Raw genomic sequence first — 27,988 nt, 5'->3', positions numbered from 1 at the left:
AGCCTTTAGATGTGGTCTTCAGAAGTGCTGAACACACACAATTATAGCTGAAATTCAAGTTCCAGTAGGAACTGCTCATGCTCAGCACTTTAAAAAAAAAAAAAAACAAATAAAAATAAACACCAAAAAAATCAAGCGTTTTGGTCCAGTTCAGTCAAGGGAGGTCCTCTTTGCCTTTGTTAGGCAGGAAGTCATGGTGGTTCCTTATGGCTTTACAGTGTATAAATTGTGCCTAAGATGTTTCACAAACATAGTGAAAGATGGATTTTCAAACTGGAAGTGTACTATGATTTATATATTGCCTGTACCATTTATGTCAGCTTACACAGTCTATAAACAGTGATCAGAATGTAGCTATGAGAAAGTTCAGTGACACCTTTTCTCTTTCAATCCTTGCACTTCTTTATTGATTTGTTTCCGTAGCAGTAGCTACTTATGTTTGATACATCAAAAATATTGCAGTTCAAAGTACAGATGCATTTCTCTGCTGTGTTCCAAACTGTTACTTATATGTATATTTTTCATTTCTCCAGATTCCAGGAACTACTTCACTGGGAATGTCTGTCTTTAATCTCAGCAATGCTATTATGGGCAGTGGAATTTTAGGCCTTGCTTTTGCATTGGCCAACACAGGAATTCTCCTTTTTTTGTAAGTATCTGTGTGCTAAGTAGCAGGTCTCTGTGCAATTTCATTGTGTTTAAAGAATACGTGCACTGCAAGCAAGTGAGGTGATTTATAGTCCATTTAAAATGTGAAGTGCTTTTTTACTTCACTGTAACCAAACTGTATAAATAGCTTGGATTTCAGAGAACTGATGGATAGGTCAGTTGTTTAGTTATCTAAAGATGGACTCAGATGCTCAAGTATAGCTTTCAAGATTAAAAACGTTGGTTACAAGCTTCGGACATGCTTTTTTATTCAAAATTGTGAAAGAAAAGCCACTAATTGTAGTTGTAGAGCAAATTAAGTCCATGTTATTTACTACTGACCTAAGCCTAGCCAGGATTTTACCCATCGTCTACAAACTGCACAAATATTAGAGATAGCATTTTTATTCAGTAGTGATAGCTACGGTGTGGTAGTACCTGCTTCTTATTTGCTTTATAGAAGCTCTAGAGCTTTCATCATGCCTGGTACAATAACTACCTTTTTTGTCAAGAGAAAAGAGTATTTATACTCGTTCATATGTTACATATTACGTTTTCATCTCACTCCCACAGTTTCTTCAATTTGTTATGTGTGAGTCCTTAGAAGCCAATATAAATATAGCCAAGATTTTAGTATGTAAAAGGATGTGAGGTAGAGTACTCAACTCCACCAAAAAAGAGGCGTTTGGTAAAGGAGAATTTTATAGTTTAAAATGAAACAGTGCCAAGGAATGACTAAGAGACAGCATACTGTGTTATTTTGGATTGCAGTATGAGACATTTTATTGTGAATAGTGATTGTTAAGAAATCAGTTGGGAATTGTGCACAGATTCCAGTAATACATGTTCATTGAGGGAGGAAATATAATAACTTACAGTATTTGAGAACTGTTCAACCTTTACGGATAATTCTAAAGAGATGTCATTTCTTGAATGGCAAACCTGAAAGTCTAGGGCTTTGCTGTTGCTTAGATTTTGGAGAAATATTTAATGGAAGTTCCATATAATACAGAGTGGATAGCCAAAGCAGTATGTAGAGCCGGGCTTTTGTGCCAGGGTAGCTACATCTATGCTGCTACTATATAATTCACTGTGGTTGGGTTAAATCTTGGAATAATCCAAGGAATTAATCCACTTACTTACGTTAAGAACATGCAGTCTCATAATTGTGTTGTAACCAAGCGAGGCTATAAAGAAGATTGGTTCTAATTTACAGAGCCCAATTTTAACTTAATCTTTCTTATAAAGAGGGACTGAAATTATTTCATTTTTGCTGGGTATTTCTGGACAGTAGTCTAACCTGTCTGTGATACTCCACCCATGTTCTAATAAGCAGACCTGTGAGAACACAGTTTGGTGTTTGCAAAAAGTACTGTAAAATGTTGCCTCTGCTCAGCTTTGTTGTTACCTCCTCTGAAATGAGATAATATCTCAGCTAAGAAATAGTTTTTACCAAAGATGATCATACTGCACGTACAAGATCTCCTTACTGCTTTAGTTTCCTATAAGTAATGCCATCCTCTTCTCTTTCTTTCAGCAAACACACTGATTTTCATGAGAGTTTCAGTGAAATGTGTTTGCTTTAAAGGATGTGAAAGGGTAGCTTCTTTTAAGTGAAGTAGATCAGACTAGTGATTCTGAACACCAGAAAACTTCTGAACGTCTGTGATAGTGACTGGGCTTCTCTTGGTGCAAGTAGTGTGTGTGTAGGTCTGTACCAGCAAATTTTACCAAAAACTGCCAAAGTTGAATATTTTATAGCGATGTTATGCAGTAAATAACAGCATTATTCTCTACAGAATAATGTAACTAACTAACTGTGTGGCTTTAAGAGTGGATAAGCGGTTTTGTTAGCTTTATAATGCCTTTAGACTTGTTGGCCTTGAGCTAGATCAGCCTATGGCGATCAAAGATAAGGCAGCTAGCGGGAACTAACTGACCAGGCTAGCAGGGATTTCACCTTTGAAGCCTGGAGATGCAGGATCTCTTCATGTGGTGTCTGTAATTAGGCCTGAAAGCTGAACTGCTTTAAATATTCTTTTACTATGCAGTAGTGTCAGAGTTAAATCTAGTCCATCAGGATTACATTTTTCCCACACTTTGATTCAGTACATTTTTCCAATAAATGTATAGTTCTGCTGTCTCTATCACCGGGTAGATCTTAGAACCCTTTCTGCTTTACAAGTGATTAGAGTCCTAGCAATAATTTAATTGCTTATTGCACCTGAGAAAGCACTCACATTCATTGCTGTTAAGTTACATAATTCGGGAGTGTTTCAAGGTTGCTTTGTCCAGGTAGTCTGTCTGCCAGTATTGGCAGTAGAAAAGTAGAAAACAGAGGTGTAAAAATTAAAGGAGCATTTTAAGCGCTAACAAAGCAGATGCAGGTTGATTTCCACTCTCACAACTTTTGCACTGCTGCAGTCTGAAGCATACACTACCAGGGCTGTGGATCAGTTCAGATCCTATATTCTTGGCATAGGACGTGCAAAATAAGCATGGCAATGAATATATATTCTCCGTACTATTTGCGTAACTTAGTGCCTTACTGAAGTGTCACACTTTCCAGTCCAAACAACTGAGGTAGGAACTCACCCAAAATTCAACCCTAATATTGTTAATAGCTACAGCCTAGGCCAAATAAAAGCATCCTTTCCTCGTAAAAGGAGAGAAAACCTTGCTGCAGAAAGATGGCACAAAAGGCTTAGAAGGCTACCGCTGGATCAAGGCACCTGCAGGTGACAGGAGCACTCCCCGCAGCTAAGCTGCCTCTGCCTGTGGTGCCACCCTGGAGCCCCAGGACTGCAGCGTTGAATCGCACTGCGGAGACATCGGGGCTGCCTAAATGCAAGGTGCCTTTGATGTGATGCAGTGCTAGACTAAAGCACCGCTCCAACAAAGGGCTACTAAGATGATTAAGGGACTAGAGCTTCCCTTATATGAGGAAAGGCTGAGAGAGCTGGGCCCGTTCAGTCTAGAGAAGAGAAGACTAAGGGGGATCTTATCAACGTATATAGGTATCTGAAGGGAGGCTGCCAAGAGGATGGGGCCAGACTCTTCTCGGTGGTGCGCAGTGACAGGGCGAGAGGCAACAGGGACAAACTGGAACACAGGAAGGTCTAGCTGAAGATATGGAAAAACTTCTTTACTGTGAGGGTGACTAAGCACTAGCACAGGTTGTCCAAAGAGGTTATGGAGTCTCCATCCTTGGAGATCGTCAAAGCCACCTGGATGTGGTCCTGGACAGCCTGCTGTAGGTGATTCTCCTTGAGCAGGGGGGTTGGACTGGACCGTACTGTGATTCTGTGATGATCTGCAAAACTGCTGAGACACAGGGCAAGTTAGCTGAGGTATAGTACGAGATTACAGCCAGCTGTGTGTGGGTTTGGCTATCCCTGCCCTGCCCTGTGCATTGGTGGCACGCTCTGGGAGGTCACACGGGGGGATACTGCAGCCACGCCAGGCCGCTCTGCCCTGCTCTGCCGCAGCCCTTTCCTCACGGGGGCCCAGCGCTGTTTTGTGCAGTAAGGCAGGTGACTGCGCGAGCTTCGCAGGTCTTGTGGTCGCAAACCCTGGGACGCCACAGCGGGCTGGGGACAGTACGTATGTCAGCTCTCTTGGTAAGGTGGCAGCTGTGAGCAAACAGCACTGGTGTTGCAGGAACAGTTTGTTCTTCCTAATGCTATATCAATCCCGTACCCTAAGTTGTTTATTCTAGATTTGTGGAGGGAGGCAGATTTTGCCTGTGCTGGTGTCTTTATGTAGCTGCCAGCACTTCTTTAAAAGTAGGCAAAATCAGAAGGGGAGTGCTCTTGAGACTGCAGGCCAAGCTCCCCTGCTTCTGTTTGGAATTTGTGCGGAGAGCGCGGCATGGACGTTTTCACTCCTTTCCAAGGGGCGGTTCTGGCGTGAATATCCTTGTCCATACCACAGGCCTAACACAAACAAGTTTTTCATACAGCGTTAATGAAAATGCCAAGTGTCTCTGTAAGCGTCCCCTGGGGAGGTAAGGACAACAGATCAGATAAATCCTTGGCTGCTTGGAAGTGTTATTTTTACCACTGCAAAGACTCCATGAGCTCAGTGCCTGAAAAACAGGAGCTTTTAATATTAAAATGGGCTTGATTCTGGCTCGTAGAGCCAGAGCCATTTGGGGCTGGGAGTGACTCAGTGGGCAGCCGAGCAGCAGCGGCGGTAAGCGCCGTGCCCCCCACGCTGCAGACGCGGGCGCGTGGGTCTGCAGGGAGCACGGGCAGGAGCGGCGCTTAGCCAGAGCTTAAAAAATGGAGCTCATCCTGTACGGTCTCCTCTCCCTTCTCCACCCCCGCCAGCATTAAGTAGTAGTTAGAAACACCCTTTGGGGTGTGCGAAGTGCAGCGTTATTGTCAACCATCATTCTCTGCTGTCAAAAGAGTAGTTCCTTATATCCCCCCTTCATATTTCCCCTGCTCCTTTGGCCCCAGGAAACTTCGGGGTCATTAATTGGCACTAAAATATTTCTAGTCTAAGATAATTTTAAAAAGAGAGGGGAAGGCTTCTTATCCTGTTCTTTCTGTGTATTACTATGAAAAAGATGTGTTGCTGCCTATCTATGGTAGCAGTTTGTTTTCTGCTGAATTTTAGTTTTGTTTTTCTTGGTGTCCTGAGGGCAGTTGTCATAATAAAGAGAGGAATTGCCAGCAGATTGTCTGAGTGCTCTTCGCACACATCATGAAAACATCATCAGGTCTTTGTGTGTCAGGGTGTCGGAGGGAAAGGCACACATGGTGCTTGGCTCAAAGTCCTAGAGCAATGAGCAAATGTGTTTTTATGCACTTAGCCCCTAGCACTGACTAATTGTTATATGTGCCAGCAAGTTCTCTACGCAAACGGTTTGGTCATTACGTTCTGTAATTCTTCTGTGTGTAAAGTCGAATTATGGATCACGGCAGAATGGAGAGTGTCACCAGTTAGGGAGCACCAGTCCCTGCCTGGACGGGGTGCGAGCCTTCAGATTCTGGTTTTGCTCCTGGGAGAAGCTGGTGTTGGCAGGTCTTGGGGCAAGGTGAGAGGGTAGGTACAGGCTCCACCATTGTCATGCTCAGCATTTAAAGCCCCGAGGCCACAACTCTGGCGATCACTCGGCATGAGGATAGGGCTAGTAATGTTGCCAGGATAAAAGCTAGAGAGAGCACATCTTTTTCATCCAGCCAAACTGTGCTAGCCATGTCTCCTACGGGAGACCCGTTTGTGGGCGGAGAGCAGGACGACTCTGGGCAGCGTGCTAGCCTCCCTCCTCTCCCCCCGTTGACAGTCCCTGGGAAGCACATAAAACCCCGTTCCTATACACCTTTGGTAGCACATGGACCATGACGTGGGAAAAGATGCTTCCCTTTGGCTTGGAAGTCCTTAAATGGATGACTTGCCTTTGAAATTTTTTACTCGACTTCCAGAGTAAAACTTTAGACTGGGTGGCGAGGAACATCTGCAGCTTATTCTTGCTCTGATTAAATCTTAACTTTTATGTAACAGGACATCTTGTAAGTCACTAATAGGATGCACACACCAGTTCTACGAAGTAAGTTGTACTTGCTTGAATTCTTGCGCGTACAGGGCTTTGTATGTCCAGTGCAGTGTACTGAAATTGTGAACGGCACGTAAATTACATTTATTTTTAGGGCTCTTTGCATTGTCAGAAGAGTATAAAAATCATCTCGGCATCAATAAGAATATGACCTGACACATAAAGCATTGCAATGTTACATCTCAGCTCTAATAGTAAGAGAATGCATTTTTCATTCTTTTGTAGGCTGCTTTTGGTTTCAGTGACGTTGTTATCTATTTATTCAATATATCTCCTGTTGGTGTGTTCAAAGGAAACAGGTAATTTAAAATGTTATTATACTATTTCAGTACAACTGTAAAGAACAAGAGGTGAAAAGTAGTCAGAATCAGGCCAGGGGCTTTGTGAAAGATGGGTTGCTTTGCTGACATAACAGAAAGACCTAACACTTTTTCAGTCAGAAGCCCAGAATTAAAAAGAATTTTTGCCATGGCAATGGAGAGCAGCATCTAACCATCATTACAAAGAGAAAAATGTATGAAAAAGAGTGAATTCTGCTATAGTGAAATTCCGCTTTCAGAAGGAACATCTCAAACAGTTTCTCTGCATTACAAAGCCAATTTCAAATGGATTTTAGTGAATCTTTGTTTATAGTGAAGCTTACTTGGAAATGCATTTTGTCATTAATCGGTAGTGGTGAAATTTCTGGTAGCCTTGGTGGTGTAGTGGGAGCTTTCCTAGAAGAAGGTAAAAGGGAACAGTTGCTACACCAAGAGAATTGTATCTCTAAGCAAAATATATTTCTAAACACAGAAATTAGAGATTATCCATACAGTGTTAAATGATTTCGTATTCTGAAGTCCAACAGTCTCTTTCCTTAGGGAATAATCTCTGAAGCCAGTTTTTGAAAATTGTGTGTGCACAGGAACATTGTCGTATTTAAATATTTAATTTGGACATACATGAGTTACTGTTATAGTGTGTATAATGACAGCAACTGCCTATTTCAATTAGGTGCCTGCCTAATTGTGCACACATTTGTGCTCTGTTAATTCTCAAAATATAAGCCCTGGTTTCTATGCTGCTGGAGATGACATTACATTTAAGCTCAAACTTAGTGTTTATACAAGTTTCAAAGAAGAATTGTCAGCTATAAGGAAGTGTAGGGAAATCCAAACAGTGAGATAAATTTTTAAAATAGCCTGTTGAGTGTAACATCTGCAATATTTCTCTCTCCGTTCTTGTGTATCTCACCCTCTTCACAATGTTCACAGCTGATGGAAGAACATTTAACAGAAACACAATGTAATTAATAGAGGAGCTTCTTGAGCTTGACAAATTTTAAAAGTGAAGTTTTAGTTATAGTTTACGCTTTTCCCTGCTTTTACCAAAAACATAGCACATTGAGAATTCAGAAGTTAATGCTTCAGCATTAAAAACTGTAAATCAACACATAAACCAGTGGCTGCCTTCATTTAAGTTGTTTAGTTAAACCAAGCAAAATTACAGCATTGTGGGTCTGTGTCTTTTTAACTTGGCTGCCAGTGCTGAATTGTGAATCCTGCTGGGCTGAATTTTGTCAGGAGAGAAGACTTTCTACCTCACTGTCCTTGAGGGTGCAAACCTAATATGCCAGAATGGGGACACCAGTACTTTAAATGTCACAAGAGGTACAGATGGATTCATTAAAGGGGCATAATAGCCTCCTTAAGAGCTTAAATTTCAAAAGTGATTGGTAGCGAAACATAACATTTATAGAGGTCAAGAAAACATTCCCATATAAGTTTAAGCCCTTCTAGTTACACGAGAAAGCTCTATTTATTTGGAAAGGGCACAAGATATATAATTGCACAGATGAATGGTTAGCTGAAAAGGAATCGTTGTTTTTTTCATTCGAGAGCTTTTGTTGATATATTAATTATTCGTCTCCCCGTTCCTTTTAACACAGGCTGCATGGTATATGAAAAGCTTGGTGAGCAGGTCTTTGGTACCCCAGGAAAAATGATTATTTTTGGATCTACATCTCTTCAGAATGTTGGAGGTAAAAAAGATGAGGGGTATTTAAAAAAAAAGAAAAAGAAAAAGAAAAGACAAAACCCAGGGACATCTTAGTAGTGGATTCATTTATGGTTACCAGCCAGTCAGATTCCTCATTCTCTTGGTGGTGTCTTAGGATTTTCTAGCTCCTTCATATGGCTCTAGCTACTATTTTGCATTCAGTCTTTTTAAAATGATATATTACTGTTTGATGAGTAGTTTACAGTCAATTACAGTTCTGTGTCTTCTATCGTTAAGAGGCTGACATGGGGAAAGGTTCAGGATGCTTCTCTGTGCATATTCCACAAAAGGTCATGTCCATTTTCTAAAATGACTTTCTTCTTCCTCCAGCAATGTTGAGCTATCTCTTCATAGTCAAAAACGAGTTGCCTTCTGCCATAAAGTTTCTAATGGGAAAAGAAGAATCCTTTTCGTAAGTTTAATTCATTTTGGTGATTTGATTTTAGAATTTAACTTTGTGTCGATAAGCTTAAGCATGTGTTTATAGAAGCTCTTAAGTGTTGGATGTTCTCTGTGCTTGTCCACAAGAGATTTTCACAGGAATATCTCCATGGGTTAATAGAAAATAAGACAGCTTTGGGAAGGAAGGAAGGAGGGAAGGGAAATAAAAGTTCAAGTCATCAGTAGTCACTGCCTGTAAACACCAGATTTTCCTTTAAAATTAGAATTTATAAAAATTCACATCATGGGACCCAATCTGGTACAGTGCTAGGCAGCACTTGAAGATACTGAGCATATTCAGCACCCATTGGGAACAACCCAAGTTTAAGATATTAAATATTTCCCCACATTCTTAGCATTTTATAGGATTTTGCCCCTGAAGCACAGTCCACAGTACAAAATTCTTCAATACTCATCATACATGACAATAGCAGAATATTATACTTAGATTTCTGCCACTTATTACTCCTTGACGTTTACCAGCATCTTTAACAGAGGAACAGTACTTCTTTGTAGTATTAAATGTCCTTTGCACTGGATTTTGTCATGTGTTATCATGCAGCAGAAAAAAACAGAAAACCCATTCCTCAGGTTTTCATACAAAATTGAACAGAACAGTTACTAGTGCTGTCCGTTTTCCCCTTTCCTGCTTTGCAGCAGGACAAGGTTTGAAGCCCTTTGCTGGAAGACGCAGCCCGTGGCTGGGTAGCACGTGACAGCCCGCAGCAGCCCGGTTGGCAGCTCAGGCATGTGCCCAGGCGGTACAGCAAACAGACTGCAGTGGGGCCCCCCCCCACCGTGCTGCACTGTGCTGCAGGTCTGGCCCTTTGCATGATCCTTCCTCGTCCTGGCAGGGTGGCTGATATCAGGTTGCGGTAGATACTGCTCCACCCTGTGGCCCCGGTCACTGATCTCAGTCCTAGGGTAGTATTTTGTCTAGCTTCTTTGAAAATCTGCTGTGTCTGAGGCAAAACTGTGGCATGTTTTACGAACTGGATGCTAAATGACTCCAGTACTCTACAAAGATCAGACATGGCCCCAAACTTGCCTTTTGTAGGAGCTTGTAGCGTAAGAAGACCAAAGATCACTCTGTTACTGTAGCAAATAAAGAGTGGCTGATTCAGTATAGGGAAAATCAGAGAGCGTTTTAAGGTGTGTTCATGGGGTTTTTTTTGATGTTTTATACAGGGCATGGTACGTGGATGGAAGGTTTCTTGTTGTCGCTGTGACGTTTGGTATAATCCTCCCTTTATGTCTCCTTAAGAACTTAGGTAAGGTGCAAATGTCATTATGGGAATAAAATAAACAAGTCTGGACATGGTGCCGCTGACAGTCGTACCAACAACTCAAATATAATAAAAAAAGTTTGTGCTCTCCTTGTAATCTGAGCAGCTGCCTGGCCCAGGAATTAGCTGCGTTTTGAGCGTCTTGGAAGAAGTAGGCCTAAATTGTCAATGGGTGCACGCAGTACAGATGAGCTTAATCCGTGTGATTAAAAAAAATTGTAGTTAAAAGGGTGGTTATTTTATGAGGTAACTGTAATCTGGGTGGAAACTGTAAGAATATGTTTACAAATGGTGGGATTGCAAAAATTGCTAATTTTTCTATAAGTGTTACGATTTTCATTGGTCAGGTTAATTGGAGGTATTAGACTTGTAAAGTTACATGCGTACAGAGGATCATATTTTGAGTCCACAGAGTTGCTGATGAGTACACAATGTATTTTTTGAAATAACTTAACAAGTTTTGGCGCTGAACTTATGTTGGGCTCTTTCATTGGAGAAACTAACTCACAGTAACTTCACATTGCTGCATGTCACGGAATTCGGTTTATGTCCCGATGGCAGTTTCCCATTTTCTAGTTTGTTTCAGTTATCATAGCTCTCTTCAAAAGTAAAATTACTCTAGCTGCCATAAAGATGACCTTTAGAAAGATTAGAAAATAATACGTAAGACAAACCGATCAGACAAAGCTCTGATGAGTTTGAAAGCCAGGAGCCTCGTGAGGTGAAAGGTTCCCAAATCAATGACAGACGCTTTTGTGCTGTCCAGAAGCTTGTGATACATGTTAAATAAATTTAAACTTTTCATAAAATAATCAAGGGAAGAAGAAAAAACAGATACGGAGAGTAAAATAGTTATGGATTAGCTTTCTTTTGATTTTCTTTCAGGGTATCTTGGCTATACCAGTGGATTTTCATTAAGCTGCATGGTATTTTTCCTCATAGTGGTAAGTTCATTCAGCTTGCTCTGTTGGCTGGATTAGAGTTGCTTCATAGAATATTCAGAATTTCTCAGACATTTTAATTTTGATTTGCCTATTATTATTATTATTAGCAATTAGCTGTTTTCTGCTCTTCTTCTAGGTTATATACAAGAAGTTTCAAATTTCCTGTTATGAACTGGGGCTAAATGCAACATCACCTATCTTATCAAATAGCTCAGAACATGAGCATATGTGTAAGCCAAAGTATGTTATCTTTAATTCCAAGGTATGTTTCTTTTTATGATACTTATTTTTAATGCACATAATATATGCACTCGCACTCCATGTTTTTAATCAATCAAAAGTATTGGGTAGGGCCTGATTCTGTCATCCTTCCACACGTGCGCTGAAAGCGAATGCACGAACAGTCTCCCTCCCCAGTTTTATGGAAATGCCATGTTGAATTTAATTCCTTGCAGTCTTACTCTGCCTCTCTGTTCCCCAGGAAGCTGAGCTAGAGTGAGCTGCCTTGGTAGTGGATGTGCTAAGGTTGTCAGCCCGAGCTGTCACTGGACAACAAACGTTTTCTTTGGGAGACATTCCTTTCTGCTGCTTCTTAATATATATGCTACAACTGAGCCTTTAGACTGTAGTTGAGCAGAAACTGTAAGCCATTTTTTGCATCCAAAGCCTAGAAGTAATCCCTCTGTCCTTCTGCACCCAAACCGCTCCTTTGTGACACAGTGTGTTTCTACAGCCATGTGGTCAACTGGGTTGGGAAAAAGATACAGTTGAAAGCTAATTCAGGAAAAGTCTGCTTGCTTTTCAACTGGCTGCTGTCCTCAGTCACTGCACAGCTGCAGAAAACGTGCCAGGGTAGGGGAGAAGGCACGAGAGAGCAAGCGGCTGTAGCTGTGGAAGCAGTAGGATTGCTTCTTTCAGCAGTGCCAGTCTGAAGCGTTCGTTAAACTGCGTCCTTATCGAGTAGGGCAGGGTCCTCTGGGTTTTGCAGATTGCATCTTGGAGAATGCACAGGAATAGTATATGTGTGCAAAAATCATATTTTTTGTACCAGCTTTCAGTTCAAGAAACCTAATCTGAACTAATCTGAGCACACTTTTTTTTTTTTTAAGTTGGGGGGAGCCATCAGCCCAGATGCAGTGTGACTAACTGAGAGTTAGTCAACTTGGTGCGTGCAACATTAGCTTAGGTGTAGATACGTTTTTGATAATTAACCTTGAAGGGCAATCTTGTTCTCCAAAAGTAAACGTTAGTATTTACTTTAGAGTCAAGAGATGCGCTTCAGAAGGCTCAGTCCATCGGAATTAGGCACGCTGGATCCGAGCTCTTGAGATTTACCCTCGGGGCCAACTATTTGCCAGTCATTTTAGCAACTTTGGTGTGTGGCAGGACAGCCGGTTCCCCTGTTGAGGAACGGCATCCTGGGAGAGAAAAGGCAGCCCAGGCCCGGGTGAGGAAGGACCTTTGGAGAACAACCAGTCTGTTTTCTGAGTCTTACAGGACTCGGGTGTACCCTATAAGGCAATCCCAGAACTGCTGCTGTGGAAATGGGATTCCTGTGACCAAGGCAAGGAAATCTCAGGGCACTGGGGAAAGCCGCACACCAGGACTGACTCATTCTATCCTCACAAAAGGACCTGTTTTTCGAGTTATCTCAGCTCCTACCTATTTCTTGGAAAGAATGGAAGTGTTTGAATGCTGAGATCACTTGTAAAGTTTGGCTGTACGCTGACAATTGAAACCCACTGGATTTTTGCTTGAGAAATGGGTGAGGTTCCCCCCAGAGGCCTTCTGCGCTTAACAGTGACGTAACGGTCTCTCTCTTTCCCCAAGGACTGATCATGCTCCCTCCACAGTCCTCCTAGCCCTTTTGTTGGCCTGGGAAATGAAGGGACTGAGTGTGGTACCTTGAATTATCCATTTATTTGTAAGTTCTACATTCCTCTTCTCTTTTCTTACAGTCTGGATATGGGCTTCACCTTCAGGACTTCAGCGTTAGCACCGCTGGTGCAAACCCCACTCCATACCAAGGCAGAGTAGTGTAGCGGTGATCCAACATACATCCCCTTTTACAAGTGACTATATATTAGAAACAAAGGCAGTAACTGGGCAGGGAAACCCATTCCAGGGAACAAAACCAGTAGCCACATGGCATCCACTACTGTGCTCTGAGGACAAAGTCCGACTTGAGTTTGCATGACCAACGTGAAGATTTTGTCCTCCCATTAAAAGAGCACTGTTCTCCGTGTTGTGTTAAATACGTGCTAATCGACAGGTCTTCTGCCTTCCCTGAATAGGGCTCTCAATGTTCAGTTGGAGAGTCCAGAAAGTTGGGAGCTGAGGTAGTTGAAAAACACTGATCATTTCTTTATGCCACTGGGGGAAACATGTATTCTTCTTAACTTTTTTCCTGAAATTCTCTTTGAACAGACTGTGTATGCCTTGCCCACCATTGCTTTTGCTTTTGTGTGCCACCCATCAGTCCTTCCCATCTACAGCGAACTTAAAGAGTAAGCCTCCTTTTTTTTTCAGTCAATTGTTTTGAACTGTTTTGTATGGAAAATGTTAGTGCAGAGATGCTCTGAGTCATTCATGCCATTCAGAAGAGATGTGCTTTACTAAAACCAAACAAGACAAGGAGCATGGCTCTCAACTAGGAAATCTGTATTCCCAGATGTGCTGTTGGGGTGGTGGGTGTGGTTGAGGCTAATGCAATATTTTGGGAGTTTCCTCTGGAAGTACACAGCAGTTTGGGAGAGCCAAGTAGTGTAGATTATTATTTTGCATAGGAGTCGCATGTATTTCAGCTACTGGCGTCTGTTCCAATGTAACTGAAAATCTGTTGCAGTACTGGAAAAATTATTCTCAGCCTTGCCTGTGCTAAAACATCTTTACCAGTATGACTGTCTTAGTGAAACATGGAAGAGACATGGTTTATACCAGCAAAGGGCTTCTTTAGTCAGTCCAACTATATCTGTGCTGGGACTTTGGCCAGACAGACATATTGATCGGTGCTACGACATTTTCAGGCTTCCAATAAAAACAGCTCTGGTAGGAAAAAAAAGAGTGTGACCAGGCCTTTGTCTGTAAACAGTGAGTTTTAAAAGCTGTTAGGGATGGGCTGTGTTGCTGCAAAAGGAAACGATACCTCATGATGTGCCTATCACAAGCAACTTATTCTTGTGTAAGAAAAAGGCCATACATAGGGTGTCCCTTCGAAGGGCGTGAGGATGCCACACGCAGTACCAACGCCTGCTTGCAGCGTGCAGGGCCCTCGAGTGTCGCTCACTGAGCGTGGGAATTGCACGTTACAGTCCCTCCGGTGACCCAGCCCACCTGCTTTCCGGGTCAGCTTTCATTTGCTAGGTGCTTCTCTTTAAATTTGGGCAGCAGCAGCTGCTCCAAGATGCCGCTCTGAGCAGGGGGATGCCTATTCCTTTCCCAAGAGCGTTGTAGTGGGGGTTGTACAGGCTCTTGACCACCCCCTGAGGAAGGCTGTAAAGACTAAGGTCTCCAAGCGAAGAGCGGTGGTACAGCCTGCTGCACAGCCAGCCTTGTGGGTGCTTGTAGGGGCGTCTCTGAGTCGTGCCAGCGGTCAGGATATTCATTTGAGGGACAGGGACTGTCCTCGTGGGTCTTGATCCCAGGGCTTGCTTTGGTTTCGTAGCGTGGGGATGCTGCGGCGGGGCTGCAGCCGGCACCGCTGCGGCATCACGGGGCAGCGACCGACGGCCCTGGGCTGGGGGGGCAGCGTGGTGAGGGCTGGGGGTGTCCGCAGGGTGCAGGTGATTTCAGTTTCAGGTGCCTCCAGCGGGTTCTTAGCTGTCTATTTAGGGCGTCTCTGTGTGCACTTAAAAGGCTAAGCATAGCATGAATATTTCAGAAAAAAATATCTAAAAATGAAATGTTTATACTTGACCCATTTTAAAATAGTCTGCAGTGGTCTGTATATTTTCATTATTTTCTGCCCATGGGGATACAAAAGTTTTTCTGCAAACATTCAGAATATACTTTTTTCTGTGTATATTTTCCCTCTTCCTTTATTTTGGCCCAATTTAATTTAATTACTGAAGTGTTTACAGGCTGTCCTGTCCACTCTGCTTTACCCTTCATTCATTTTAAAAGGCTAAGGAGACAGCCGCAGGATGGTCACAGTGCTGCTTGGCTCAAGCCCCGAATAAGATCCATTTCACCAGTCTTTCCGTTCCTTGTGCAACTGTCAAAGAATTCCTGTTTTAAATGAAAATACATTCATGATTCTCTCCGGAGTTAATTAATATGTTGATGCAAAGACTTAATACATTTTTGAACAGCTATCCAAATATCGTCCAACCATTTTATGTGTTTTTTTTATTCTTTCTCCAGCCGTTCACAGAAAAAAATGCAGTTGGTTTCAAATATCTCATTTTTTGCCATGTTTGTGATGTACTTTATGACTGCCATATTTGGCTATATGACTTTCTATGGTAAGTAAACAGCTTTTGCTCATCAAAGTAGAAAGGGAATGTATGTGAAATCAATAACATTATCGCAGCTGGAAAAGGAAAATCCCATTCACTTATATTGAAATACTTTTTCAAATAATTTTCCTTCACGTTTTCATATTGAAGGTACAAATCGTTTGCGCTCTTCCCTCTGTGGATGAAAAGTGCAAGTGAAGGTATTATTTACAAAAGGCATATTCAAAATGTGAGCAAGAGATTTGTCTAAAGGAACTGGGGATTAGCTGGGCCCTATTAAGTTTTCTGTTTCAGGGCCATTACCTGAATTTTGTGCACATTAGTTATAATTTATATGTGACTAGTTCTGCGTATCTATATAAAATGAGACTGATTTGAGACTAGGTCCTGGGAAATGAGTATCAAATCAGCCATCATAGCTCTTTGATTTTCTTACTGACGCTGTCATCATAGAAATAAAGGACCAGAAGTTTTCCCTGTGACCCTAGAGTCGGTCCCTTCAGCTCTTGGTTCAATAAATTGGTAGGGTAGCTAGGGAAGTGTAGAGTGTTGTCCCAGCTCAGCAGCCGAAGGATGGTTGTTTCAGTGTCTGAGACTTGAACCATGTCTCTTGTCATAAATATTAATTCACTTAAAAAAGCAAACAAATTACATTGTATCCCTGTCAAGTGAAGTCGGATAAAATATGACTGTTGCCCAGGAAGCTACTCCGATTTCCCAGTATAATGGAAATCTTGAAATGTGGTTTGGTTGTTCATGGTGGACCATTAAGGGCAAGGCAGACTACAAAACTGGCCCTTGTCAAAAGACCTCAGAATCACCCAAAGGTCATCAGTCTTATTCACTGTATTCAAAGTAATTTTTTAGTTACAGCCTCCACATTCATGATAGCATTCATTGACAGCTACATGTTGCAAGGGAGAATAAATAAATACGAAATTTGGCATTTTTTTCAAAGGTGTCCCTGTCTCGTAGTTTGTTTTCTTAAGCTGTCGTTCTGATTATGAGACTTGGGTCTGCATGCATTAAAATAATTTGAGATCATCTGTTCTGATTTTCCCAACAAAAGTGATGGAAGGGAGTGTACATATACTACAAGTGACAACAGCGACAGCTGTTCTCATCCAACACCTGGGTGTCAGGTGCTGCTGTCTCATGCATCTTCATAGAAATGCATCAAACGTATTAAAATTAAAGGTCCAATTAGTAGCCCCAGGGAGCAAGTGGGTGTAAATCAGTATGAACCCATTCACTTTAGCAGGGGGGAGATTCTGATGCGATTGCCCCAGGGATCTGAGGAAACAGATCCAAAAAGCTCACCTCCGGGAATCTCCCGCACCCCTCGGGGGCCAGGGCCTGGAGTCCATGGAGGTGGGGCTGCCTCTTTCTTGTTCTCCCAAAAGGGGATGAGAGAGTCATTTGCTAGTATGTCTTGTGTCCCTCTCCTCAGATCAGATATTCATGCTCCTGAATACTGAGAGCATGTGGATGGAAGCTGGGTGCCTTCATATGGCTCCACTGGGCTTGCACAAACATTAACAGTTGCTGAATCAGTGCCCTGAGAGACAGCAAAAAAGAAACCAAGGGAAAAATGAAATTCCTCCGCTTTTATCCTTCTTACCAGTGAGATATCCTTCTTACCCTTGATATCATTCATATGTTCACTTAGAGTTTTCTAACTCTTTCCTCTACCCTTACCTGGGTAAGAACAGCATTTTTATTTTGGCCATTTCTTTTTTACAGCAATGCTACTTGTCTGTTTGCTATGTTCTCGAAAGTGTTACAGTTATAACTATATTTATATTGCAGATTTACAGAAAAGAGGTGGGTTTTTTTCCCCTTAAAAGGTCACTGTGGTTGGGCTCTGCGGTGTATCTAGCTGACAGGAAAACAGACCTTCAGCTCAAAGCCTTGCCTTTCACTTCCTACCTGGCTGCAGTCTGTGAGTGGTAGCGAAGCTGCAGGCTGTGCTTGCAGGAGCAGAGTAAGATCTGTGTCACAGAAGCTGTGTATGTGCTTGGCTTGAAAAATCCCACTCCTAATCTGCAGGGAGGTGGGAAAGCATTTTCTTTCTCCTGGTGGGAATTCAACACTGTTGACACATGATCTCTCCCTGGAAGGGCTTCCTGTGGGGAATTTTGCTGCAGAACACTTCTCCCTCCCTTCAGAAATACACAAGATTTTGCCATATGTCGAAGATTTTAAATGGCATGTGCCCATGAAGTTCCCTTTAGGGACTTTGGTTTCAGAGCTATTACGTTTTACTATCAGCTTTCTAAGATTAGCAGGCAACAACAAAGCATGAGCTTTTCTAAAAAGTGGCAATGAGCGTGCTTTTGTGGTAGGCTGCACAGCTGCTTCCTTAGGTTGTTGTTACTAGATATCTTAAAGATGCAAGACGCATGCGTAGATCTCACTGCAACTTGTTTTTCCTGTTGGTTAGTGCGTGCAGACCAACTCTGCAGTACTTATCACAGCTTAAAGAAAACATTTTTGCAGGAGGTCTTGTTTAAATATTGTCAGTGGCCTCCACATTAGGCACCCACAGCGATTTGTCTTGGCTGCATTCAGAGCAGGAGTGCATGCGGGGCAGCTGGCCAGCGTGGGGCCGAGCTAAAAGCACTACTGAGGAGGGAGGGCAGGCTCAAGAGAAAAAAATAGAAGGGCATCCCTCCGAGGAGCTGCAGAAGGATTTGAGTACAAATGTCAAAATGTCCTGCTGAGAGTTGACCTAAGATACACTTTGTTCTTAGTTGAGAACAGAAGCACTGCTTTTTGCTGGAAGTTTATTTGCTGTTTATACTAATTTAGCTCACCCTTGTCTTTTGTATTAAATTCAGCCATTGCAGTGCACATGGTTATTTTTATGTCATTTGAAACTTTTTTTTAAAAGCCCACTTTAGAACCCAGTTAGAAAACTCCAACTGGGAATAGCTTCTTTTCACTTTACTTATTTTTTGTATATTTAAGCAAATTTTGATGTATGTCTCACTGTTGTCTTTCCTATAGTGAAAATTACCTTAAACTTAGACATGTACTTTCTTGACTGAGGATGCATTCCTAAATCAGGCCTCCAAAGGATTAATCTGGGATAATGGGGTCATTCGGATTTGGCTCAAAATGCTGTTTTACCTCAAGAATATTTCATTCCATACTCTTTTGTGTGCAGATAAATCACTCGTTGTTCAAGAAGGCCATTGTTAAACGATGGTTTCTGTGAATTAATTGCCTGTTTGCTAAGACACTTATCTTATTGTCTTTTCCATAGACAGTGTGCAGTCAGATCTGCTTCACAATTACCATAGTAAAGATGACATCCTTATCCTGACAGTGCGTTTAGCTGTAATTGTTGCAGTGATACTCACAGTGCCAGTGCTGTTTTTCACTGTAAGTAATAATCTCTACACAACTTCGAAACAGGTAATGTCTGTACACAGTGCATTTTTTCAAAACACAGCTCAGCAGTTTCTGAATCAGTGAAGCTGCCGCTACAGAAAGAACTTGAGCTTATATCAGTATTTTCCCACACCACACTCTCACTAACTTCTGGAAGAGTTCTCCCTGCCAGAAATAAATCAATCACTTTTGGTCTTAAATCTGTTTTAAATTGAATCCGCAAGGGCCCTCTCTTATTTCTGCTAGGCGCAGGCTCAGAGGTGAAATTCATTTTTAAGTGCAGAAGAATCACAAAAGGCACGACAAAGAGAAATATCCTGCTGCATGTACACCTGCAGTTTTGAAATATCAAACGAATTGCAAAGATTATTTCAAGGGGCATTACACAAAAGACCCCAGAATTTCTGTTGATTCTATGGGGAGCTCGTTGTCACGAGAAGAATCAGTAAGAAAAAACACGAGAAGTTTTGAATTGGCTTTTAGACTATTCCTGACAAAGAACTTTCTTTCTTCCTGCAGGTGCGTTCATCATTATTTGAGCTGGCTAAAAAAAAAAAATTTGACCTATGCTGTCATGTTTTGGTTACTTTTGTTCTTTTGGTTATCATCAACCTGTTAGTCATTTTCATCCCAACCATGGAGGATATTTTCGGAGTTGTAGGTATGGTATCCTGGTTTTGTACTACTAAAAAGATGTTACTAATTAGCGATATAAGAATTAGCTGTTGTTGACAACTAACAAAACTCATTTATTTCAATTTTGCAGGGGTTACTTCTGCCAATATGCTGATTTTCATTCTTCCTTCATCTTTGTATTTAAAAATTACACATCAGGATGGAGCAAAATTGACTCAGAGGATTTGGGTAGGTGTTTATTTCCAGTCAGTGCAATGCTTTTATTTTGTCCTTCCTTAAAATGTGCTAGTATTGAAAGCAGATCTGATTTGGCTATCTGAACGTATTTGTGAACTTCTTTTTGTTACTTTCCCTTCTTGCTTCAGTCAGTTGTCATCCTCGCTTGTCCTTTTTCTTCACCTACCTTGTGAGCCTTCCAGTGTTGGGTCCTTACCGTGCAGAACCGCTTTTGTTCCCTGGGTTCTCCTCTACTGAGGAACTCGGCCCCAGCTGGGGAGCTACAGCTTTGCAAACAGCAGTAGCTGGAGGCAGGGTACCCTTCTAGTACCATTTGGCAGCCCTTTCAGCAAGACAAGCACTCTCCATTTCAATGCACGGAGCATTCTGTTTGCAGTGTTTCTTGCTCTGTTTTAGGGGACCTGAATCCAGTTTAGGGTGCTTCCATCAGAATAAGCCAGCTGAAATGTTAACCCTTAACATGCATAAGCGTATAGGACAGAGCCTTGAGAAGATTTTCCATGAGGCCAAGAAAAAGTTTCAGCTGAAAAGAGACAACACTCATGTACAATCCCACTCTAAAATTTAGCAAATACTGTGTTGTATCAGAGAGAGCTTTTGCCAGTTTTCCATTTTGAGAGGAATCATTGTAAATTCCATATAGCTTCTGTGGGACGGCTGGGTGCACTATGAGCATTCTGCAGTCAGTCCTTTCTGCTCTGAAGAGACAGGCAGGAAACCCATGTTCCGCTTTTGGCTATATCCACAGACTCCAAGATGAAAGGGCTGAACTTTCATAGACACGTACCCAATGGGGAAAGCCACTTCCATGTGGCTTTGAAAGGAGTAGAGCTAATGAGTCCTAAAAACAGGCTCGCTTAATCCTCTTCAGCGATAATCAGCATTTAAGAAGTGAATTGGAAATAGAAAACATTGGTTTTGGTGTTCAGCGAATAATTATTAATGACACTAGTCTGTTTAGTTATCTATAGGTCTTATCTTTACCAAAAGTGCTATTCCGTTTTCACTGATCACTTTGATACATCACCGTGTAAATCTCCTTAAGAAGAAGAAAAGTTACCATATTTCAATTAATTGTTCATTAATTTGCCTTTCTTTTTGTTCCAGGCTTCTCTTTTCTTGGCACTGGGGATAATGTTTTCCCTAGTGAGCATTCCTTTGGTCATCTACAATTGGGTACAGTAGTGCCGAAAGCCACTAAAAGCTAACCTCGTTATGAAAAGGAGACATCCCTGTTTGCTACACACCAAAATCGCAACCATCCGTTCTGTTATCTATTCCATCTTTTGTGAGTTTACTCAAATCAAATCCAAATAATGACTATCCAGTTCTGAAAATACTGTTGTGGATGCATTTGCTTGCAGTAAACAGACCCATTTTTCGAACAGACATATCACCCTGTCCCATGATACCGAGTTATCAGATCAGCGTTAGGTCTGTGTTAATTGTCTGTGAGACAATTATAGATAGAGCGTTGCTCATAGGAATTCATCATAATTAATTTGTTTTTCCTCTTCCACCCCTGAATTGCATTGTTCCGTTATTATTCTTAGCCCTTAAACCATAAGCTCTGCTCCTTTAGAGCAAGCAGTATTTGTTGTTATCAGTCCAGACTGGAATAATTGTTCCAAATGTTGTCAGTTCACACCCTTCCACTCGCCTTTTAACCAAAATTCTACTCTTAAATTGTATGCATTTGGTTTGTTTGTTTGTTTTGTTTTGTTATTGTTTTGTATACCATTTGCCTCACCGAGTAAGTGTAGCATTCTGGATGTGAATGTGAAAAGCACCATGAGAGCGTAAATTAGCAATGTATAAATGTAGGTCCTAAATATGGTGCTCGTCTTTAAAACATTGTGATGGAATAAGCCAGTCACAGGACTTGGCTGTTTTGTCACTTTGGGGATGGGTGTGTGTGGGTGTGTGTGTGTGTGTGTGTGTGTGTGTGGCGTGCCTTTGTGTGTGTGTGTTTTTATGAAGGGGTGCAGGGAGCAGAAGGAAGATCATCACCAGCTACCATTTCCCTGGTATATTTCAGTTTGAAACTGACCAGAAATAGACTTCACTGAAAGCAAAGAGTACTTGAGAGTGAAGAAAAGCAGATATTTCAAGATTTCCATAGGAAATCTGCATTTTCTTCAGCATTAACCTGTTTACTAATGCCCCACTCTTTTCAGGAAAAAAATGGCAAGGTCCAGTTTTTTTGAAACCTACAGATTTAATCATACTTTATGCCTTTTGCATTCTGGCATTCATGTGTACATACCCAAGGCTGACCTTGTAAAGACTGGCTCCTCTCCTATGTCCTATCCTCCTTCCATTGAAGTCAGCAGGATTTTTGACAGCAGTGGGAGCAGGATTTGACTCACCCTGCTGGATTTCTAATGGAAAATGAAATCTTTAGCACTTCTTTAAACAAACATAAACACTTTCTATTTTTAAAATGTTTCATTTACATTTCTCATCCCTCAATTCTCCATAACAATTAAAGACAAGATATTAAATTACTACTAGCAGAAACACTGTAACTTGCATCTGTTGTCCACAAAATAAGCATTTGCCTAATGCCTTATAGCTGGTGTAGAGAACTACTTACAGAGATTCAGATGCTAAGCAGGTGATTGTTAACCATCTTAAGCAGACAACTTCTATTAGTGCACTGCCAGCTACATAAACGTGTTCGCTTTGCATCGTTTACTGTGTGGGTTAAAAAGTGTCTTGAGTTTTACTCTCAAAGTATGAACCCGGCTCCTGTTGAAAGAACTAGTGGCTAAAGAGAGCCCTGGTTCACGTTCAAGGGCTAAGTAATGCCCTCTCTGCATTCACGATGTATCTGTCAGTATGCAGTGACTCTCTTGTTCCCAGTAGCTGATTCATTTTCAACTCCCATTGTAACTATGGAAGGAGACCATCATTAGCAGTGCTGTCTGTGGGTATTATATGTCATTGCAACTTCTTCTTTTTAAGGTTAGGGATGGAGAATTCAAGATCTTGGGATTTCTGTGAGCTATTGAATTGCCTCAGTTTCCATTGCATTATCCTACATTGCTTGAAGTCACTGAGAGTTGAGAGCACAGGGCACCTCTAAGGACCTTTAAAGTTGATTTCTAAGGGTAACATCCAGAGAGGTTAGAGGCCTTCGTTGGAATTTAGTTGGAAAAGGTTAGTTAGAAAGTTCACGCTGCAAAAACTAAACTTACTAAATTTGGCTTCTAGATCTGTATCTCAGTCTAGACATTAAGGTACTTAGCTCCTGCCGATACTCCTCTGTGATCCAGAAATAAGAGCAGCCAGATCCAGACGTGTGCCTAAAACATATATATAGTGCAGTATATATATATAGTGCACATATATATAGTGGCAGTGCTGAATCCAGCACAGATGCCTAGCGTCTGAGTTCTTTTGATTCAAAAACAAAGCAAGGGAGAAAGCCACCTTTCTGAATAATAAGCTAGCTAGGACAGTACTCCTCCTGGGAATGAGAGAGGTGGGTTTTATGTCCACCTCAGCCTGTAGAGAGGCAAACTCTCATTTCAACAGTAAGTCATACAAACTAGCCAACTGGACAAGGGACTAACAAAATGAGTGATGGGTACGGGTTTAAGCTTCCTCATAAATTTTAACTTACATAGTTACTGGCTTTAAAGGAAGAAGAAGAAAAAATCGACCCTTGTCTATAAGGAAGATCAAAACTAGAAGTCTCTTCCCTTTTAACAAAATGGCCTTTTGGACTACAGAGTCAGGTTTTCTTTAGTCTTTTCTCCTTCTGATCCATTAAACTTCCATTCCTTGCTGCACAGGGTCCCAGCAAGGTCACAAGTGTGACATCCTTCCCCCAAGGTATTCTTAATCTAGCATTTGAAATACTAACCGCTGAGTTATGTGGGACCCTGAGGCTGAGTCAGGTTGAGAATCCAGGAGCTTGTACTTTCCAGCAGGGAAGGTCTCATACCCTTGTCAGCGATGGCATGGGTCACCAGTTCTCTCTGTACCTTCTCTGTATGTGACTCATTCCTGCTTAGGCAGGCCCATATTCACAGGAAAGAAGTCCATACCATAGCCTACGAATCCAGGTGTTAGTCAAACTCCTGTGCTTGGCACCTCCTTGCAGCTAGTTCTGGGCATCTTCCCAACTCAGATGGGTGCAAGTTTGTGGCTCCCCTTTCACAGGCACCCAGCTCTCCCTGATAGCTATAGAAGGAGCCTAGCATCTAACTCTGTTCTCTGAATCAGCTTGCTGGGGTCACGTTTTAGGTTTTGAGGTGCCTCTCTGGATCTCATCCCAAAAATGCTAACTTAAACCTGAGAATACTGTACAAGTTATCCTCAAAATGTTCCAGGGCTCTGCTGCTTTCCTTCCCCCTTTATCTTTCTTCTGCTGTTGATTTATGAGCAGTGCAGCTCTGTGCGTCAGGGAGTTGCGAGGAGGGAGATCCTGGGAGCAACTTTCAAATAATACCCAGATAGGAGCTATAGGTCTCAACTGCTGTGCAAGGTCCCAGCAAGGTCATAAGTGTGACATTCCCCCATCCCCACCAAAGTATTCTGAAGTCTGGTGTTTAAAAATACTGAATTTTTGGCATGGAGTCTTGGCATTCAGCCTCCTTTGACTTGAAGGGCTGTTGGGTGACTGGTTGCTCCTTGCATCTTTCTAAATCTCTTTCATCACTATCCCTCTCTCTCCTCTTTGCTCCTCTGTCTTCTCCTTTTCCCAGTTTATTTGTATACTGGAGTCTTCCTAGATAAATAGGGAGAAGAATGAGGTGGGTGTGTGCACGGAGTGAAATTACCCAAGGTACTGGACCATCAAAGCATATCTTAGATACTGAAAAATAGACGCCCAAAATCCTGAGTCTTTAAATAGGCTTTGTTTCTGGGTCTCTGAAAAAGAGGGAATTTTGCTTAGACTGATTTACTGACATCATATTTATAGATATTTCTGGAAAGGAATCATGTGTTTATTGATGTCTGTGGTAATGAACGTGAAATAACGTGCTTTTTGTTTTCTCATCAGGTTTATACATTCTTAACAGAATGCAATAGACCCTGCTGTAACTGTCAACATCAGTGATGGATGACAATATTTGTATGAGGTTATCTGTAAAATGTACTGCTGTTATTCAGTTCATTTGGAATAGTGAACTTGTAGCCAATGATGTACGAGTCCCACATTTTAGCTAGGATTTTAAAAGCACAGTGAAATGCTGTAGGAGTTTCTCTGTTGTAAAATTAATAGGATCCAGAGTACCGTATCTACTTAGTAGGTGGTAGCATGCTTTCTTTTCATAGAGAGTTTATCACTAGTGTGAGCACTGCAAATTTCATAGACTGGATGCAAAACTGCTCCTAATAACTACAACAAAATACTTGAAAGTTATTGTGTGCATAATAACAACAATTGAATGGTGAGGGACAAGGAAGGTCTACTTAGAAACAGGGGCTCCTAGTGAGATTGTAGGAGTTAACCCTATGCTTACAAGCTGGCCTTGCTGCCTCTCCTAGCCCACAGCACATTGCAAAGAAAATACTCGTTAGCTTAAACCACCCTTACGGTTGCAGAATACAGCTATTGTTCTCTCTCTCCAGTGGTAAACATGCATAATAAAGAAAATAGAATAAATTGTTATTTGGGAACAATATCTGGGGAGTAGTGATCTCTCCAGGTGACACTTTCTTCTGGTCAGAGGGCCAATGGCAAATCTGTGCACCGGCTCAGACCTTTTGTAGAGCCAAAGCGGAGCCTGAGTGGCACCCAGCCCTAGCACAGGCAGGCCTAGTGCAGAAAGGCCAGGCTCATCCTGTGAGATCAAGGATACCTGTCTACGCCCGAGGGCTGCTTTCCTGAGCTACGTAAAAATCCATAGCCTGTGCTCCTCTTGGATAGGTCAAACACGTAAATGCAGGCTGGACAGCGTATGGAGATTCTGTGGGTTTTGTCTGTATGTCTGCCTTACAATACATAAGCGCCATCGCTATTTCTGAGATGGTGCATTAATAACTAACAGTAATAATTAATGGTATCTCTAGTTCATCTTTAAATCGATACGTTTCTTTGCTTGAACCTTACATTAAGGCTAAAGAGCATCTTGGTCAAAATAAAACTCTTTCCATGTGGTGTTGTCCCACCTCCAGTCCTACAGTCCCACCCCTGGTGTCTTTAGGAGAAAGGCACAGCAGAATGTATTCAGTTCCATCAGCAATTCCAAGAAATGGCTTTATCAGCTGATACCACAGTGCTCTCTTAAAAAAATTCCCAAGAGCACTTGGCATCAGGAAAATCTTTATTTCCTATAACCTATACAAAGAATGTTTTATTTGTATCTAATGTAAGGATTTCTGTAACAAACTGTGAAAAAGATAAAGAATTAATAAAAAGTACAGGGCTGGAAAGGTCTAGAGTTCACAAATTGTACACATGCCTATGTTTCTGAAGACAAATCTATGCAGTTGTGTTGTATTGTAGGAAATTTCATTTTTATGTATATATATATATTGTAAATAAATAGGATGCTGTATATTTTTGCAGTTCTTTATCCCCTATGATATAGAAGTGTTGAAATAGTCTCTGCATATTAAGAATAATTTTAATAGAAATACAAATACTTTAGCTTCTGACTTAGCAAAATGTATATCCTTTCCTTTCTCCCAAGAGTTCACAAGTTAAATTCTTAACTTGAAATTATAATTACATTGCTTAACACAACAAATAAAAGAAAAATAAAAGGTCCGATGAAATTGCTAGAATTAATTCCAGTGCACGTCTCCCTGTTTTCTCAATAGCAAACTATCCAGTCTTGCTGCTGGGTAAGATGTCTCCCTATGTAAGGGGCCTATTTAGCACCCAGATACCTCTTACTTCCTCAGCAGATCTCACATGGCATTAATGTGCAGAAAAGGCCTTGTGCAGAAACTGGAGCAAACTGCAGCCAGCAATTTGACCCAGCGCTATGCCATGTTGATATTTCAGGCATGTATACCAATATTTTCCACAGAAGGCAACTAGTACAAATAGAAGTCGGATCAGGACTTCTGCGTTTCCCTTTCAGCCACAAGACGTGGCTGTAGTTCAGAAAAAGTACTCTAAGCCAGGGGTGGGCAACAACCAGAACAATTCATGCTGTTTATAGCCTGCTCCCTGCAGCTCCATTTCTGCAGAGTCCGGTGGCTGTTCCTCCATCTCAGATCCAGGCATGCTGCTATCTTGTGGCCAAAACACGAGCACCTCCCAGTTGAGGAGAGGGCGCTCTGGCCAGCTGACAAGGGACTGCTTGCACCTCCCGTTACACAGGGGGGCTTCTTAGGCCATGATGGGGTGCCAGTGTTTTGGTCTTGGGATACGTGCACATCCAGGGGCGGAGATGCTGGAAGGGGGACAGTTGTGTATGTCCTGAGAGTGCCTCCATGAGAGCCCAGCCTCGGCTGTAAGGTGAAGTGCTGCTATAGGCAAGTGCCGCATAGAATTTCTCACTTGTAAAACACAGAAGTGTAATTTTCAGAACTGATGAAAAACAGAGGTTGAGGAATGTATCTAAAAATAAATGTATTTTTTCCATGTTTGCTTTATAGTCTTGGATGAAAGTGAAACTTGAAGTAACGTTTGTTTTCACCACGAGCACAAATTTAAGGAAAAACTTACACGCAGTCACTTTTACAGACCTTTTCAAACTAATACAAATGTACATTTCGTTTGCAGTGTTATAGCCAACAAAATATAAACTGTAAAGGTATTTTTCCACAAGACTTGAACTTTGACTTGTTTATATAAACCTGTTTTTAAGAGTCCCAAGGTATGTTAAGGCTCACCCAGATCCACTATAAACAATACTGTTTGAATGATGTACACTTGATATGAGCGCATCTCTAGTAGATTGTTCAAGTGAGTCATTGTAATATTTTGCTTCCTGCTAACATCACCATACTTTGTGCTGTTCATGTTCAAATAAACAATGCAGTTTTTCAGTTTCTGTGTGTAAATAAAAAATGTATTAAGTTCTATAATCTCTTGTTACCTCTATAGTTTTTAAACATTAAAACTGTGATCTAAAGTAATGTCAGGGTCTTGCTGTTTTCTTTCAAAGGGGTGAATATACATATGTATATATATACACACACATATATAGACACACATATATATACACACATTATAATCTCTTAAACAGGATGGGCTTCCAGCTGTTACTCATGCGAGTAGTCTCACTGAACTCAAGGCATGCAGCTCTGCAAAGCTAATACATTAGACTGTGCAGTATATAGAGCAAAGTATCAATACAAGGCTATGGAGCATTTACATAAAATTTCCAATACAGTTTTAAAGGGACCTGAAGCCAGAGGCATAGAGTCACC

At 41.5% G+C, this 27,988-nt stretch overlaps 1 protein-coding gene across 5 annotated transcripts in view; it reads left to right on the top strand.

Moving 5' to 3' along the window:
• The window catches only part of SLC38A1 (solute carrier family 38 member 1), a 44,221-nt gene extending 16,527 nt beyond the window's left edge, over positions 1-27,694 (top strand). For 3 of the 5 annotated variants that reach the window (XM_068933958.1, XM_068933982.1, XM_068933973.1), the window contains 13 exons: positions 534-649; positions 6,437-6,510; positions 8,139-8,231; positions 8,579-8,660; positions 9,878-9,960; positions 10,861-10,919; positions 11,056-11,181; positions 13,347-13,426; positions 15,282-15,382; positions 18,645-18,763; positions 19,292-19,433; positions 19,539-19,636; positions 20,753-27,694. In XM_068933958.1, the coding sequence (XP_068790059.1) occupies positions 534-649; positions 6,437-6,510; positions 8,139-8,231; positions 8,579-8,660; positions 9,878-9,960; positions 10,861-10,919; positions 11,056-11,181; positions 13,347-13,426; positions 15,282-15,382; positions 18,645-18,763; positions 19,292-19,433; positions 19,539-19,636; positions 20,753-20,830 (1,251 nt within the window). In that variant the 3' untranslated portion in view covers positions 20,831-27,694. The remainder of the gene's footprint in view (positions 1-533; positions 650-6,436; positions 6,511-8,138; positions 8,232-8,578; positions 8,661-9,877; positions 9,961-10,860; positions 10,920-11,055; positions 11,182-13,346; positions 13,427-15,281; positions 15,383-18,644; positions 18,764-19,291; positions 19,434-19,538; positions 19,637-20,752) is intronic. The other 2 variants (XR_011139478.1, XR_011139479.1) reach the window with 1 other exon arrangement.
• The last annotated feature ends 294 nt before the right edge of the window (positions 27,695-27,988 follow it).

The sequence above is a fragment of the Struthio camelus genome, chromosome 1 (genome assembly GCF_040807025.1).
Source record: "Struthio camelus isolate bStrCam1 chromosome 1, bStrCam1.hap1, whole genome shotgun sequence".
In the NCBI taxonomy this organism is placed as follows: Eukaryota; Metazoa; Chordata; class Aves; order Struthioniformes; family Struthionidae; genus Struthio; species Struthio camelus.
This window is presented reverse-complemented; position numbering and strand designations above follow the sequence as displayed.